This window comes from Cebidichthys violaceus, unplaced genomic scaffold (genome assembly GCF_023349555.1).
Source record: "Cebidichthys violaceus isolate CVI_PGR_0920_01 unplaced genomic scaffold, fCebVio1.0.p SCAF_72, whole genome shotgun sequence".
NCBI lineage: Eukaryota > Metazoa > Chordata > Actinopteri > Perciformes > Stichaeidae > Cebidichthys > Cebidichthys violaceus.
The window spans coordinates 898,378-915,621 of NW_027176950.1; the positions used below are offsets into that span (position 1 = coordinate 898,378).

The 17,244-nt window shown below is 42.7% G+C and overlaps 1 protein-coding gene across 1 annotated transcript in view; it reads left to right on the forward strand.

Moving 5' to 3' along the window:
• The window catches only part of myo1d (myosin 1D), an 89,854-nt gene extending 72,610 nt beyond the window's left edge, over positions 1-17,244 (forward strand). The window contains exon 22 of the mRNA XM_068736718.1: positions 12,229-17,244. Coding sequence (XP_068592819.1) covers positions 12,229-12,385 — 157 coding nt within the window. The 3' untranslated portion in view covers positions 12,386-17,244. The remainder of the gene's footprint in view (positions 1-12,228) is intronic.

Genomic DNA, 17,244 nt, shown 5'->3' on the forward strand with positions numbered 1-17,244 from the left:
AAGGAAGAGATGGAAAATAAAAATGATTTGGAGAAGGAGAGAAGAGATGTAGAAGATGTTGAGCATTAAACACGTGTATTGATCTGCTGAAGTTCAGGTTCAGGTGACCTATCAGGAGTCAGTCTGTCAGCCTCAGACATGTTGGTCTGCGTAACGCTTAATCATCTGCCTCCAGAGATTTTTAAAGCACGGTACCAGTGTTAACTGATGACGGCACGACCATTTTCAAATGCGTACGGATTAATTATAGATTGTTTTATTTATTTTTTTCCATGGTCTTTTATTTTGGTGCAATTGAGAGTGTGCAACAAACAGCTCTATAATTAAAATGAGTCGTACTTCACAGCCTTGAACTGGTTGAGTTTGGATGTGTTTTGTAAAACATGCAAAGAGTTCCAGCATGTTCAAATTAAAATGTTGCTTTTTCTCTTGTGATACCAACTCAGATAACTCAAGTTATACCGAGTACTGATCCTATAACTGTGCTCTCTTTTTAAGAGAACATTTTACCTCACTGCAAGGAACTGATGGAGGAAATGTAACAAAGAAAATGTATTAATGTGGTTTGGGTACATCATGGCTGATACCCGTTTCTCCTAGGAGGGTATCGTCACAGATCTACCTGGAATTGTATTAAAAATACATCAAAATCTCTAAAACACAGAGGCAAATGGTTCACTGTGATGTGAAGTACAAAAAAAACACATGAGCTAAGGGCATCCATTTCTGTCCTTTTTCCTTCTGAAAGAACTTCATTTGTTGCTTAAGTGTTTTAGCTGCAAAGAGAAATTAATATTTAACAGCAACAAACTGTTAAATACATGTGTGAAGTGTATTACCTGTTAAAGCTGCGGGATTCACTAACATTATTTATGAGAGAGAGAGAGAGAGAGAGAGAGAGAGAGAGAGAGAGAGAGAGAGAGAGAGAGAGAGAGAGAGCCTTTGTCTTCCTCACCAAGGTCACCTTTTCTGCTGAATCAAATATTTCCGAGTGATAGAAGTGGCCTCCTCTCTCCTCCTCCTTCCCTCCTTCTCTATTTCCTCTTTCTCCATTAATCACCCTCCCCACTGCTTCTCCCTCCCCCTCTTGTTTTTCACTCCACATTCCACTTCCCCTCATCCTCCTCCCTCTCACTCCCCTCCCCTTCCCTCCCTCCCTCTCTCTCTCTCGCTCCCTCCCTCCTTTTCTGGGGCGCTGCGGATGCAGTTCCCATGGCAACGGTTGGATCCGTGTCTTGTCTGATACGTATGCGATGCATTAATAACGCCGCTGGCTGGCGATAATAGCGGCACTTCTCGTCCCAGACCGCAGACACACAGCGTATAGTGTAGAAGAAGAGGAACACTGTGAGAGGGAGGTAAAGATTAGAGAGAAAGAGAGAAAGATGATGAATGAGATGAAATGTGTGTCAGGAGGGATGGATGGTGAGGGGCCAGGCCAGCGCGCGTGTGTGTGTGTGTGTGTGTGTGTGTGTGTGTGTGTGTGTGTGTGTGTGTGTGTGTGTGTGTGTGTGTGTGTGTGTGTGTGTGTGTGTGTGTGTGTGTGTGTGTGTGTGCGCACAGAGATAATACTTGAATGTGTGAGAATGTGTCAGAGGTTGTGTATGAATGGGCGAGTGTGACCTACTTCTCCTCTGCTGCCCCGAATCATCACTGCCTTCCCCTCACCGTTTGTTTCTCTCAGAGTGTGTTGACCTGCTGATCGCACCATGTTGTGTTTTCATTATGAAGCATAAGCACAGAGTAACAGACGACTGGGTGGAGTAAAAGGCTTCACAGTCAAACAATTACTTCATTAGTCCGTTTGTCCGTTTTAACTAACAGATATCACCATGAAACGTCCTCAGTTGATTACTGACATTAAGACAATTATTTTTGGTATTACAAGTTTTCTTAAATGTTATGTTTAAATATGCAAATGAGGCATTATCTAATGGTAACCTTTGCTGAATTTAGGAGAAATCAACATACGCAAATAGACAAAATAGTAAAATAAACATCTAAATGTGTATTTTGGATGTTTTCTCTCCACTAGTCTGAAAGCAGTCTCTCAAAATTGACTAGTGCAGGTTTGGCAACGTCATGATATCACTTTGGGCTCTGAGAAATCTATTTTCTAACATTTTATAGATCAAACGTTACCAGAAAGCTGCTGATAGATCTGTTGTATCGTCTTCCTCAGCAGTCGTCTGAGCAGCTGACCGCTGTAAAGATCATTACATCCTCCGGCATCGCAATAACGCATCTCATGACACATGTGAACAAAATTGCCCTCTTGTAATTAGCTCTGACCGTTTCACAGATTCTGCACTCGGGGAGAGATTTATTAAGCCTCGTTTCAAATGGGAGGAGATACACGTGTCGCTGGATCTACTAAAGTTCACACTCTTTACGAGGATCAGTTTTGCACGGAAAATTCTCTCGCTCTGAAGTTTAATTGCAGCCTCAGTTGTTATTATCAATATTTGGAATGCCATTAATGAGCGTTTCTATTTCAGGATCTTTATGATTTCATTACTGAGCTTCTTGATCTCAGACAAATCCCGACTGTGAACTTTTCCTCGCAGCCTCCCGCTCAAATGCTAAACGTATTTAAACACAGTCGCAGTCGTTGATTGCGTAATTAGTCTCCGTCTTAGTAAATCAGACGCTCATTACAAACAGATTGCGAGTGGAAATTGAATGAAAAGCTCGGCTCAGATTCGCCCCGAGCTTTCGTGTCATAGATTAGGGTCCTCATCGTTTTCCCACCAATAATTTTTTGGGTAGGATTTCTTATAATTTCAACTTTATTTTGCGTGAATAGTTAGAAAAGATAGTGTGTATATATATATATATATATATATATATATATATATATATATATATGCATTATGTTGAATACACCTTTTTTTATTCCAATTCAACCTATGTACATATAGTACGTACTGTGTGGATATACCGTATATATATATATATATATATATATATATATATATATATATATTAATATATAATAGCCAACATGGAATATGTACAGTGTATGCATGTGCATCTGCTGGTGTGAGCTATATTTAATCTGCTGCTGGGCTCTCAGAGTAGCTGCCTGTGTATTCCCATCGGAGCTCTCCTCACACTTTGTATATAATGTATGCGCTTACTGTCGTCCACCATCTTACTGTCACTCTGGATAACAGCATCGGTTAAGTGCTGGTACAGTAGGAGCCTTGATATCTTACTGCATCGACCTCCACGTTTACCCCATAATCCGACCCCCCCAAAACACACCCGTTCCACCCAGCAACAGCACCGCTCCGTCTCCCACTGTCAGACCAATTATGATCAGCCTCGGCACACTCTCTCCTCCCCTCCTCGGCCTCCTTCACCTCCTCTCTTCCTTTGCTCACTCCCTAGATCTGGTCTTCTGTCATTGATGGCCATTAATTTGCCCCACCTTACGTCTTTTCATCATGCTTCTTTATGCTGCGTTCATCTCGTCCTCCCTTCACTCCCATAATGTAATCTCCTTAATTACATCTCCTTCTAACCTCACCTTGCTTTCGCCTCCATATCCTTCCATTTCATCTATTCATTTGTGCTTTTTATCCGACCTTATGTGGCTCCCAGCCCTGAGCAAAATCAACTCTGACCCGGCGCTGCTTGCACAAAGAGATGCTTTGACTGTGGCTTTGATCCAACAAATAGTAAAACGTTTACATCAGAAAAAGCACAAAGGAGTCCAGAAACCGTTATAGATCGACTTCAAAGGGACAGTTTGTGTATTTTACTTCTAATTCAGTGAGTCTCTAAATGATGATAGTACTTTATTGTCAGATCAAGTCAGAAAGGTTTCTTGCATCCCAGCAGATTAATTTGTAACATCAACAAAGACAACAAATTAAAGACAAGAAACAAGGATACATACATTAGACATATAATTGCAATTACTGCGGATTATATATTCAAGACCCTTCAACGCACATTTTGATCTGGGATCCATATTTAATTATAGGATTGACGGCAGCACAGAAGAGTGCTTCAGTCAAACATTATTAAATCGGGGGAACCCTGTATCGCATATTCAATGTGAACAATTTGTATTCATTGTTCAGGAAAATAGTAAATGAAGCTGCTCTGGTTCAATAGGATCCTGGTAGTTGGTCCTCTGCCTGCAGGAATCTATTCAAACCTTTCATTTTGTGTTGCTGTAAACTGTTACACATTTGCATCGCTGCAGGTATGAACAGTTTGCCGGTGTAAGCGGTGTGCGTAATATCTCCAGGAAAGTGTACTTTCTTGTGTTTATTTGTCATGCCCTGCGTGAAACGGTAAAACATAAATGGGTCTTCATTTTTATGAAAACACTTTTATCTAGTGGAGAAACAAAACACACGTCCCTGCTGGAGTCTCACTCTGGACGTCCAAACCTTCCCACCAGTGAATAGAAAACAGCAGCCTGTCAGTAGAAGAAAAATAGATGAGCCTTTGATTGACGTATTGATTGCCTTTAATAAACAGAATTGGAGGCGTAGCCACTTGAGAAGTGAGCGGTCTCCCTTCAGTAATGAGCAACTAATTGAGGCGGCCTGTCTTTTCTTTCTGTTGTGTCTCGGTGGGCTTATTGATTCACCTGATGTGTTTTTAAGTCTATTGAGCCTTGAAGAAGGTGGAGAGTCCTTTCTGAAAGGCCAAACACACAGACGATCAGTGAGGAAGACTGAGCTCACTGGTCAGAGACAACAATGAGAGGACCCGAGCACACAATGGACTCGTTTGTTTAACACTCCAGCTGTGTGGCTATTGTGGCTCTGCAGGGTGAGATAGCCTCCACCATCTGTGGGAGCAAATGCAGTTCCTCCCCAGAGACGGAGGCCTTTGCTTTTTGTACATTTCCGGTTTGTGTTTCATCGCCCGCTGGTCCTTTTGAACAGAGAGGCGTAGAGATGAGAAGTGTGTCCTTTTTGTTTAACCAGAGCATCTGTGAGCTCGGGCCTCCTCGGAGCAGCTTGCACGAGTCGCCGTTATTGATAGCCGTCATTCACCCGCTGTCCCGTGGGAACAGGGAGAGTGTAGCTCCAGATGCCGTGTGGACATCCCACCAGCGGTCACTCCATCTTCTGCTGTCCTCGAGGCTCTTGAGAGGAGTGGCCACAGGAGGTTTGTCTTGACCAGAGACGGCGCCGGGCTGGCTGGAGATTTTTCCTTTATTCAAGGATGAAGAAAAAGGCTCGGCTTTAAAACCTATGAAAACATTTTTTTAAGCATCACAAACACCCCAAAAAAATCTTAAAGTTGTGAGAATTTGATCCACAAGGACTAATACGATTTTAAAAGTTTCCAAGAACCATTAAATTATTTTATCTCTCAGCTTAAAGCCTGAGAAACATTTTTATTGGCCTTTTCTCCAATATTTTGATTGCACGCTTGCATAACATCTCAATGGGTTTAGTCACTGATTCACTTTATTCATATAATTTAGACTACATTTTCTCCTTTAAGACGTCTTTCAGAGGAAAATATTATGTATTTACCAAAAAAAAAAAAATAAATAAAAACCTTAAGTGCAGCAGTTGCTGAAAGCGATCTCATTCCCTAAATATCTGAAGTGGATCTAATCAAACAGTTGAGATGCTATCGAGCTGCGTTATTATGGGAAGCGATTCAGTGTTTCTGGAGCTTCACTGGAGACGTCGAGTGAAATATTAGTGGGCCTCTGCTGCTTCATTTTTTAATAATTCTTTGTGTTCGTCTCCTGCAAGTCCCTGAACTTTATGTAAATGCCTTGCACACAATCACCTGAATGCACAACTCAAACGCACGTCCACGCATTCATCCACAGGACAAGGATTTAGATCCTTCTTTGCCTGATCGGACTATTTAGCTGCCATCAGTAGTCTTCTGTTCGCACTCTGTTATATCTTTACATGTTGGGTGGAGAACAGATGAAACTCAGAGACAAACTGAGTTTCCATCAGATAACACAGCAGCTGCTGTATGAGAATGTTTGTTTTCAGTTTTGACGGATTTCAACCGAAAACCAGAGAGCTGGGAGATAAACGTGTAAAATATTTATGCTTTCACACTTGAGGATCACAAAAGGCATTTTATTCAAGACGTCTCAGAGGCCCTCGGGGGCCCTTGATAGTCAACGCCGCAGATCTCGCTTACTGTGCATAAAGAAGCAGAAGTACTAGCTTAGCATATTAACAAGTGGAGCTTGTGTTTACTGATCCAGCTTCAAATGGAGCCTCATGGGAGTCTTGGAGACTCTTAATCTTGTGCAGTGGAATGGGACGCTCTCTCGCATGTTTCATAGAGCTGAACACGTCGGTTTACAGTAGATTTCATAGCTCCTCACCTTCCTCCTCTTTGTCTCGTGCAGAAGCCCGAAGCAGCCGCCTCTGACCTCTGAACCCTCCACTAAAGATTGACCTCGCTCTTTTCCTTCCTATCTTTTCCCTTCTTACAAACGTTTGAATCAATTCCATTTTTGCTGTCAGTGCATTCTCTCCCCCGTTCTTTAAATGACCTACTTAGTAATCCCTCCCGTTGAGAGTACAGCTCTTCTTCTCCGTAGCGGGAAGAAAAGATAACAACCGAGAGAGGGAACGCTGCACGTTCTCAGCTTAGTCAATACTGCATGCAAAGGCCGCCTTATGGTGGATTTGATGCACCAAAACCTGCTGAAATCACCCGAGACGGTTGCTGCAGAAGGTTCTCGGTGCTGCATTTGATCTGCTCTTTGTGTTTTTTTGTCCGTGCCTCTAAACATTTTACTTTCTGCAGCTTGCAGCTGTCATGACGAGCTCTGCAACACCAAAAACCTTTTGTCAACCTAGATGTGAAATGTGAAGATAAGTTATGAGTAATATATTTATAAGAAAGGTAAAAAGTTCAAAGAATAAGTTGTACCTTGAGAGGAGATCTCATGCAGAAATGATCTTGAGTCGAGACTTAATATAGTGTCTGTACTCTTGAGATATCCCTCCAGTCTTCTTTTAACACTGAGCTAAACCACAATAACAGCATCTCAAATGCCTCTCTACTCCTCATACACCACATCTGCAGTTGCAGTACGAGCAAAACTTGGGAACGGTGGTGCTAATTAAAGAACTGCTCTCAGAAAGCCTCTAAGGCAGTTTTAACACTTTAAAGTGGAGCACATGAGGCCAGCACAGTTTCCTCCATCCAGGCTGGTGGAGCTGCCTCTGATCACATTCTTTTCTTTGCGGCGATCGTCCAGTGATGATAACATTTCCTCCCATTAAAAAGCCTGCTCGGGTTTAGTTCCAGTGTGATGCAGGTCTGCGCTCCGTGTGCGTCTTTTCGTTTCCTCTCCGGTGGGAATGTTGCACTCGGGGAGCACGTGAGACGGGTGATGCAGCCATGTGAGACGCAGAGAAGGCGTGACAGTGAGAGGAAGAGGGATGATGTGGCAGGTCTGGTGTTAAATAAAAAATGTATGTAGTTAAGTGGGTGGATGAAAAGGAAGAGAGAAATGTAGAAAAAGAGCGAGAGCATACAGGGATGTCAGCATCTCTACTCAACATAACTTTTGCCACACTAGCAGCATCCACTGTATTGATTGGCTCATTTTTTTTTGTACAGACATTCATGGTTCCCAGACGATGAATCTTCCAGACTTTGACGTTTCTACCATGTTGTTGACAATTTTTTATTTAAGATTCAAATGTCTCTTTGCAACTATTTGATAATTTGCCACGACATTTTGTTCATAACTTCATGTTTGAAACTTGTCGTTTATGACCAAATACCTGCTGTACTAATCCACTTCCTATCAGCCTCAGCTACGTTTAGTGCTAGTTAGCAAATGTCAGCATGCTAACATGCCAAAATAAGATGGATAACATTTTACCTGCTAAACATCCGCATGTTAGCATGCTGGCGTTAGCATTTAACTCAGCACAGCCTCACAGAGCTGCTGGCATGGCTGTTGACTCTTAAGCTTTGTTTATACTCACGCGTGGCACCGTAGCGTGAGCCACAAGCACCAACAAAGGCATTGATGCTCAACGCGCTGTTAATTTCATTATTCTCAAAATGTACTGTCTAGAAGCGAGAAAGTGATGACGAGTGTAACCAGTAACATGCCTTAAACCAACCTCCACAATTTCTTTCTACTGTCAACTGTGGAAAACAAATGTGCAAAAGAACAATACATGGAATCAAAAGTAAATATCCTTTTCCTAGCCATGAGATATATAATATTATAATCTTAAGGGTAGATGCTGCATCAACCATAATTCAAATATTGAACGTGTAAAGATGTAATAATGCAGTCTCTTGCAGCACACCCATCTTTTTAAATAAACCACATCCATATTGTTAATGAGTGTCTCTGATCCTGCTTTGGCTGGAATAATGTGGAGACGGTGCTTTAATGTGCATGAGGAGTCTGGAGAAAAGCCTGGGTATCCATCAATCATAGAGGCAGCGTGGTTCTGTCTGCTCCCTCAGTCCTGCCCAATGGTGCCCAGCCATCACACACACACACACACACACACACACACACACACACACACACACACACACACACACACACACAGTACACATGTGCGTGCTTTCCCCTCACGTCTTGCGTTCCCTTTCTTCATCTCAGTGTGGTCTCACCAACTGAAATATTGATGTGAGGACACTGTAGTTGTGTTTGGTCAGGGAGGCTCTGAGTCTCTGACAGATCGACAGCATGGGTTCATCACTGCTCCCATCTGCATCAACCTGCTGGACTACAGGTGTCCATGTGTGTGTGTGTGTGTGTGTCAGTGTGCACATCTGTTTCATGTGCACATGCTGGGTATCCGCAGTCCATTCCTTCAGATTGGACGATATATTTGGTGCGTGTTCTTGTCACAGAACCTGACCGTATTCACTGGTCTCTTATTTTCACAAGCTATCTCTGTCGTTTTCCACTGATGCAAATATTTGCCTCCTTCATTTGACTCCTTGATAATCGATTTTAATAGGATTATGCACAGAATAGAAATGACCTCTCTTATTACACGATGGAGAGTTGGACACTGAGGTGCTGCCGATGCTTATTTGAAGCACAAAGGAGGATACCTGATGCCCGTGGCCTCGACTCCTCTCCCCTCTCTTCCTCGCCTCCTCCGCTCGCATCTCCATGGGCGGGACTGAGACGCGAGGCGAGGAAAGGAATCGAGGAGGCACAAAATCGGGAAATATGACATTACTCCTAGTTTCAGGAATAAGAGCACATCAGCAGAGCTCACTTCCAGAAACAGACCAGAGGAAAGTCAGTGGGCGTAACAATGTGTAAATATAAGTCTGATTATACTGGAGGTTTGTTTTGTAGATGTCTTCAAGCTTTAGTCCCAACTCAGGGATTTCATAAGTGCAGGAATAAGAACAAGAGTCATATAACTTTTTGAGGTATAACTTCAAAAATGGCCCCATCATCATAGCTAGAAGTGAGGGAAGATCCGACTTTGATCACCTCCTGAAAGTCCTGAGTCTTTATGGCTTACCCCCCCCCCCCTTCAGCGGTCATTTATTATTCAGCAGCAGAGAGCTTGGGGGAGAGCCAGGTACACTATTAGAGGGATGACTCAGAAGTGGGACAGGATGGCTTCACAGACTGGAGGTAATCCGGGCTCCTCCACCTGAAAATATTCCGGCTCGTCTTCTCCTCGCCGCTCTCATTTTGCAGCACTTTCCTTCACTCTGGTACCTTTCAGCACCTCTTACCTTTTTCTCAATATTCTCTCTCTGATGCATCTTTTTCTACAGACCCTCTTTATTCCCTTTTAACTCTTCCTTGAGCCTCCATCATTTTGTCCTCAACTTTTATTTTCACCTCTTTCTTCTCACCTCTTTCCCCTCTTATCCTCAATCCCTCCGAGTGAAGAGGAGATACTTTTGGGAGCAAGTGAGCCTAAACTTGCATGGCATGAAGGGCAAAGACACACAAAGGGATCCCATAGGGAGGAGGAAAAAATTGATTTTCCAGTCAGAGAGGCCATCCAGTGGAGGACTAAGCCTGCCCTCGGGGCTCTGACTGGCTCTGACCAGCTTCTGATGGGAAAGGCCAGCCGATGGCCCTCAGACTCAACGAATCATGTTTTTGTTTTATTCAAAGATGAAGCAGGTTTGGTTTTTAAAAAGGGATGCCAGAGTGTTTGTTTAGAGGCAAGCTTCGGCCCCGACGTATCAGAAAGGTGTCAAAGATGTGGTTTGGTGGAAGCTTTGTGAGGGTGTGTGTGTGTGTGTGTGTGTGTGTGTGTGTGTGTGCGTGTCCGTTTCTGTGAATGTGAGCCTCACCCCGTTGGTCCTTCACGAGGAGCACAGCGCAGCATCCCCTCTGGCTCTTCAGTGAGATGGAGACGCTCAGAGAAAGAGACGTAGCACAACATAAACACACACACAGCACCATTGGCTGGCCGGCAGCCATGACAGATGGGGGAAGTTCAGTCCACAGAAGGGGGGGAGGGAAGGGGGGGTTTCCATGGAAACCAGCATCAGCGCTACCCCTGAGCCTCTCCACTCTGCATAAGCACGAGATACAGAGAGGCGTCTGCAGAGGTGTGCGGCGTGGGCAGCGGGAGCCGGCTGTTTAGGACTTGTTGCGCAACGAGTCGGTGTCGTCGGGTTTGCGACTCGGTTCCTCGTTTTAGAATCGACGACGGTGTTAATGCAGTTCATGGATTTGTTCGTGGGCCGCCATCAGTAACTGTGTCAGTGAGAAAGTGTGTCACAACGAGCACTTGACTGAACAGAAAGAGATGCTTGTGGATGTCCACCCCTCCTCTCCTTTACATTTACTCTCTCCACCAGAGAGCAATTATCACATCATCTTCACATTACATGTTCCTCTCTCTCTCTCTCTCTCTCTCTCTCTCTCTCTCTCTCTCTCTCTCTCTCTCTCTCTCTCTCTCTCTCTCTCACTCTCTTTCTCTTTCTGAACAGCAGCCATTTCTGCCTCTTTCTCCTCACTCTTTGATTCCCGTCATCGATCCTGTTTAAGAGCAAACGAGGCAAAGCACCCGTCGGCCTAGAAAAGGGTCTAACTAGATGTGACAGGCACTAAAAGCCGATCCAGTCCGTCGACGCCATATGGATCATTGCTTCAGCAGCACTCCTGCTTGATTTCTTCATTCATTCGTTATTCATCTTAATTTTTTCAGCAAACTCTGAAGCCAATGCTTAAGTGTCTTAAAACCTGCATTCTCTCTAGTGTCCATCAGGGGGCAACTCCTCTGGTTGTATAGAAGTCTATGAGAAAATGACTCTACTTCTCTCTTGATTTATTACCTCAGTAAACATTGTAAACATGAGTTTATGGTCTCAATCTCTAGTTTCAAGTCTTCTTCAATACAGCATGATGTTCATTTAGTAAATTATGGTCCATTTAGAGTCAAACAGACCATAAAGCAGGGTATGCTTTAGGAGCGGGGCTTACTGTGATTGACAGGTCTCTACGTTGTTTCTTCGCAATCAAAATATGGTAACTTCTGTTCATCATTTGCAAAAAAGCCAAGATGGCACCTGCGAAATTGCCGAACCCAATTTTAGCTGGATTTTAGGACATACAGCAGCCTAATCCTGCACACACACACTATTATTCTCCCACACACACACTCATGTGTCCTCTGACTTCTACATACATTGTGATAAAATAATAAACTGTCTTATGATTAGTACACTGATCAGTCTCAGTCTGACAATACTACTGTAAAGTGTGCGTGTGTGCGTACGTGCGTGAGTGTGTGTGTGTGAGAAGAATTGAGTTTATTTGAAATTACAGTTGTGTGTTTTTGTGTGATCAAGTGTGATTTATGGCCTCAAATAATTTGTATGTGTGTGTGAGAGAGTATGACTGTGCATATAAAAGTGTTTACAGTAGTGTGTGTGTGTGTGTGTGTGTGTGTGGGGGGGGGAGGGGGGGGGGGGGGGGGTTATTCTGCTGTGTGAGAGCAAGAATGATTTATGTCCTAAATAGCCTTTCATACTTTTGCTCTCTCTCTCTCTCTCACGGGTCACTAATGGATCTGCATATTTTATTCCTGTACATTAAACTATGACCGAATGTAATGTGAAGCCACCGAGGCAAGCTGCTTACACGCACACATTAGGGTGGCAGTAATATGAATAAACTGTTTATTATTATTATTATTATACGCGTTAATGTTCATTTCCTGATGTTTGCTTTTCACAATGTGCCGAATCACACCTGCCAGTAACTTTCCTCTCTCTGGCTCTCCGTGTCTGCAGTGAGAAGAGGAAGCTGCAGGTGAACGTATCGAGTCCCATCCGGTGCAGCATGAGCGGCAGGAAGTGCACCGTCATCGTGGAACCCAAGATCAACCAGTCGCAGCCAGACTTCACCAAGAGCCGGTCTGGTTACATCCTGGCTGTTCCTGGCAACTAAAACAAGCCAAATAGAAAGAAAAAAAAAACAGTGACAGCTGATTTCAAAACCAGGCCGGGGATAATGATGATGATTCTTATTTGCAGATCTGCTGACGATGTGACGAGTTACATAGCAGCTCTGTAGGAGGATTGTGGTAATTAAATCCTCAAAAATGCAAAGCCATGCCAAATTTGGCCTGTTTCGTAGATTTATATGCAATGCTACTACAAACAGGAAGTGTACAATACGCCTACATGCAAACCTGTGTTAGCTAAACAGGGGTTGTTTTTTTTGGGGGGGGGGGGTTAAATACACCAAAGTGGAGTTCTGTCTTTTTAAAATCCAAATTTCAAATGATTTGCTTTGTGCAATATTTACTTTATGGTAGATGCAATATGGTGGTAGTCAAGGTGACAGGAGATTATGCGGCAACTGTTCTCTGAACCACTGATGTTGCGTAACAGGAAATGAATCCAAAGGCTTTGCAGGAATTTATCATGCGTGCAGCTCCCTGTGTAGGAGCCCCATCTAAAGTGAAGCCCTGAAGCGCAAAGTAAGATGATATTTATATATGTATGACTCTGATTTTTCAGATACTCGATTGATTATCTGCTCTAAAATAGAAGGAAAGTCTTTTTTTTTTGTGATATGTATTCTAAAGAATAATAATGTTATTGACCGTGATTGAAGACTTGCCTACCTATGTGGTAAATGAAAGGAAACGCAGCGTACACTTTTGAGTTTGTTCAGTGTTTACAATCACATACAAGAACAGCGATAATGTGATTCCGTGGTTCAGTCGGTGTCTGAGGCACAAACTCTAAATCCATTGATGTTGAGCAGGATGTGTTGAGCATATCCTGAACATTGCAACCTGCTACATGCAAAGATCTGTTAATTTAAATCCTGCTTTGTGTACTCTCTACTGCAATATGTGTGCTTTTTATAATACTCCAATGCTGCTTATATATTAAAGGGTGGAATATAATTCATGTGACGGCACTTATACTGCATTTAGTCTAGAAAGAGAACTAAAACTGAATAACAGAAGGCAATTATGAAGACGATAACCAAAGTATTTCTTTTTTACGAGACGTATTTTGAGCTCATATTCTCCCTAAAATATAAGTTTATCAGCAAAGTGTTGCTGGCCAGTACTGTATAATCCCACGAGAACTCCAGCTCCCCGAACATCGTCTCATCTTTGCTGTCTTTGTGTTGAGTGAATAGCCTAATGACTTGTAGTGATCCTTCGGAGTCAGACTCCCTTTTGACGAATATCCGCTTCATCAGAGAGAAAGAGTGTGGGAGTGTTGATTAGCTCTTTTTAGCTCTCCTCTTCTTGGCCCGACTAGTGAAGGAGTGAAGACAAAAGGGTTGGGACGTTTGGAATCAGACCGCCGTCCTAGTTTACCTCCCTGTTGAATGATGGGAATGACTTTTTCTGGACTGTTAGGAGATTCATTTTTCATCTGCTCTCGCTAAACTCCCTTCGTTGTTCTCGAGCCAAATCTACACCAATCAAACCATCGATGCTCAGAGATGCTTTGTGCTGCTCTCATGAGTTGTCGGATGTTTTGAGAGTTTTCACTCTTGTTTTTTGTGCCAACACTTTTGGTTAAGTGTTGGCACGTTACAATATGTTCTTTATCCAGCAGTCTGCAAAAAGATGAATGTGTGACAGCACAGAAACTCATGAGATGGAGATTTCTGGCTTCATACTGTGCATTTAATATTAATATCCATCCACAGATTGAGAACATAAGGCGTAAATATATTGTTTCTTTTGTATTTTAAAGACAACTAACCACCCCAGTTATTCTAAGGTTAAAAGTTTATTCTTGATCTTGAAAAATCTGTAGTCCACAAACCAATGGGTGATCAACTTCTTATTTGGTCTATGAAATAATTACTTTATCTATTAATACAGATCATGTAACTTGGTTGAAAGCTCCAGAACGGCAAATTAATTATTGCGTCTTTAATTTGGGAGGAATGCATGTGAAGATGGATGTTTCTGTTTGTTTAATGCTAAAAATGAACTCTGCTGCTCCTCCTTGAATCTGCTTGATAATAGGGTCGTCACGATGGCGTGACAGTAAGTGTCACAAATTCTTAGGATGAGGAGGCGAGAGCTGTATCTGAATCTCTTCCCACGGAGACGTGGCTGTATCGTTTCTGTGCAAAGACCGAATAAAGAGCACTTGACTGTGGGCTGAGGAACAACAGAACCAGGGTTACGAATCTGAGCTCCCTCGGTGTTTGGCCTAGTTGAAGAAGCAAGAAACTTGTTAGCAATCACTTTAGCCACAGTAGCACGGCGCTCTAATTGTGTGTATGTCTGAAGGAGTCGTTTATCTTAATTAGTTTGCATGTCCCCCGTGTCTTTTGAGGAAGCAAATCTCCATTCTACCTTGCAGCTTCGTGGTGGCTGACCTTGTCCCGTCGCTTTGATGCAGAAAAGAGTTGTTTGGGGAAACTGGTGCATACATAGTGTGTGTTAAGGAAGTGACATTGGTAGCATTAATAGATGGTTTTCTATGGAGCTCAGAGCCAGAGATATGTGTGTGTGTGTGTGTGTGTGTGTGTGTGTGTGTGTGTGTGTGTGTGTGTGTGTGTGCGTGTGTGTGTGTGTGTGTGTGTGTGTGGATTATAACGCTGCAGCTCTCCATATCCTTCAGCATGGTAATCTCCCACAGGGCTTCTCCTCTCCTCTCTGCTCTGCTATTCACCGCTCATCATTAGGATGGACTCCGTGTCACTTCTCACTTCAGCGCTTCTCTCCTTCCTTTTCTCGGGGCAAAAAGGGGGGTTGGTGAACAAAGCCTCGCCTGGCCTCCTCCTCTTCTCTACTCCCGTGCTTTCTCTCCCTCCCTCCTCCTTTTCCACTTTCCTTCCTCCTGTCAGATCACTTCGCTCCTCGTCCCGTTTGTCTGACTGCACCGTTCTGCAGGGCAGTGAAGGTTTTCTTCCATTTTTTTGTTGTTGTTATTTTCCTGCTTTCCATCCTGTGCCCAGGAGGCGTGGAAATACAAACTGTAAACTACACCAGCAACAGAACAGCAAGTCGAACAATAGGAGTATCACATAGCAACAAACGAAAAAGATGAGTATGTTAAGCTCAAATATAAATACTGTGGTTCTACATCTTAATTATTGTCAACAAATTCCCATGAAAAGACCAAAACCAACAGTACGCTTTGTTGCAATTCAGATACTTACGTTAGTACAGTTCTGTGTAGTACACAGTGTTCACTAAATACTTGCATACTGGATGAAAATTGACAGGGTAGTGCTGTCTCCATAGAAATACAATACAGTCCTTTTTATGTTTTCCGTTGCCATTGCGACTGTTGTAGCGGGCTAACTTCCATAAACTAAATCGATTTACGGCAAGTCCGGACTCACTGCGGTTTTGCAGTAAATGAGCAGTTGAGGATGAACGTTACGAAGCGTAAAGAGTAATTCAGTAAAAATTGAACGAGTTAACCCGCTTTATCTGCACACTCTTATCACAGCATAGGAAAGCAGATCGCCAGATGAGTGACAACATTGTTTGGCTCAGTTTCTGTAACCAGTGTAGCGTTAAAACACGGTGGAATTACCTAGCCAGCCAGCTAACTAGGCGAAAGCTGGCGTCCACTCTCTTGCCAACACTGTTGACGCCGTGTGTTGTCACCATAACAGCAAACAATAATTGCCATTTTCTTTTGTACTAGTCAAATGACCAAAAACTGTTCGTTCTACTCCTTTTCTGTTGGTATGGTTGTCTCAAATCGAACACGGCTGTTAGCTAGCTAGCTAACTAGCAGCCTTTTTCAGTACCAAATCATGACAGATATATTAACTCAATCAACCCAATAAACAATACTGATGTCTTCTATCCGACAGCAGTAAAGAGTATTTGTCTTGTGCGATGTTCACCAGCGCTGCTGCAACTGCTGCTGCAACCCTCCCATCTGCTGCGAAGCCAAGATGGCCTCCCTTTAGGGTGATAAGTGTTCAGCGGTCCACACTCAACTTTTTGACCCTTTATGAGAACACAATCAGGATACTCACAGTGCAATACATTTTTTGCCACACTTGTCAGTGTGAACGCACGTATGCATTCAAAATAGCAAGCGTAAGTACAGAAGTATGTGAAGTTGAGACTCAGCATTTGTCTCAAAACTTTCTAACTTCTCTGAGTTGCTGCCTGTGGCGCTCAGCAGCAAGCTCACTGGTTCCTACTGAAGACGTAAATCTTTAAAAACAGCTCCCTTGGCACTGAGGTAGAACATAGATCAGGCTTCGATACACACAATATTCATGAGAAATAATGAGTATGGAATATCATTAGTTTTATTTTTTAATGTTTTGTTTTTTGTGCTCAAACCCAATCAGCGAAGTTTACTTTTCCATTTTATTGATTATCAGCTTTACAGCAAATGTAAAAATCACAATCTTTTCCCTAATTACTCCTTCATAAATGGGCTTAAAAGAAAATAAAATAGGAAAGTTAAGACTAGGAGTCTTGTGCCATTGTGTTCTTTCCTTTCCTTTTTTTCCCCCTCTTGTATCAAGCCCGTCCATGTTAGCTAAAGGGTAACACATTTTCTTTTGCATAATTTATTCCATACTCTGTGGCTTAGCGCAAAATCTGTACGTATACACCATTAATTCAGTATGTGCCTAATTTTATATTTGGTTTATATTTTGCATATTTGTGATTAAATATCCTGTAATATCCAGACCTAAGTCTAAAGGGAACTTCACTGTTGTAACACCTGTTTTTGTGCAAATGTATTCTGTATAAATGCAGTTCATGCATTCCATGATGTTCCATAATGAAACATATTTCCTTAATCATTTTATTAATAAATGTATTTGCATCAATA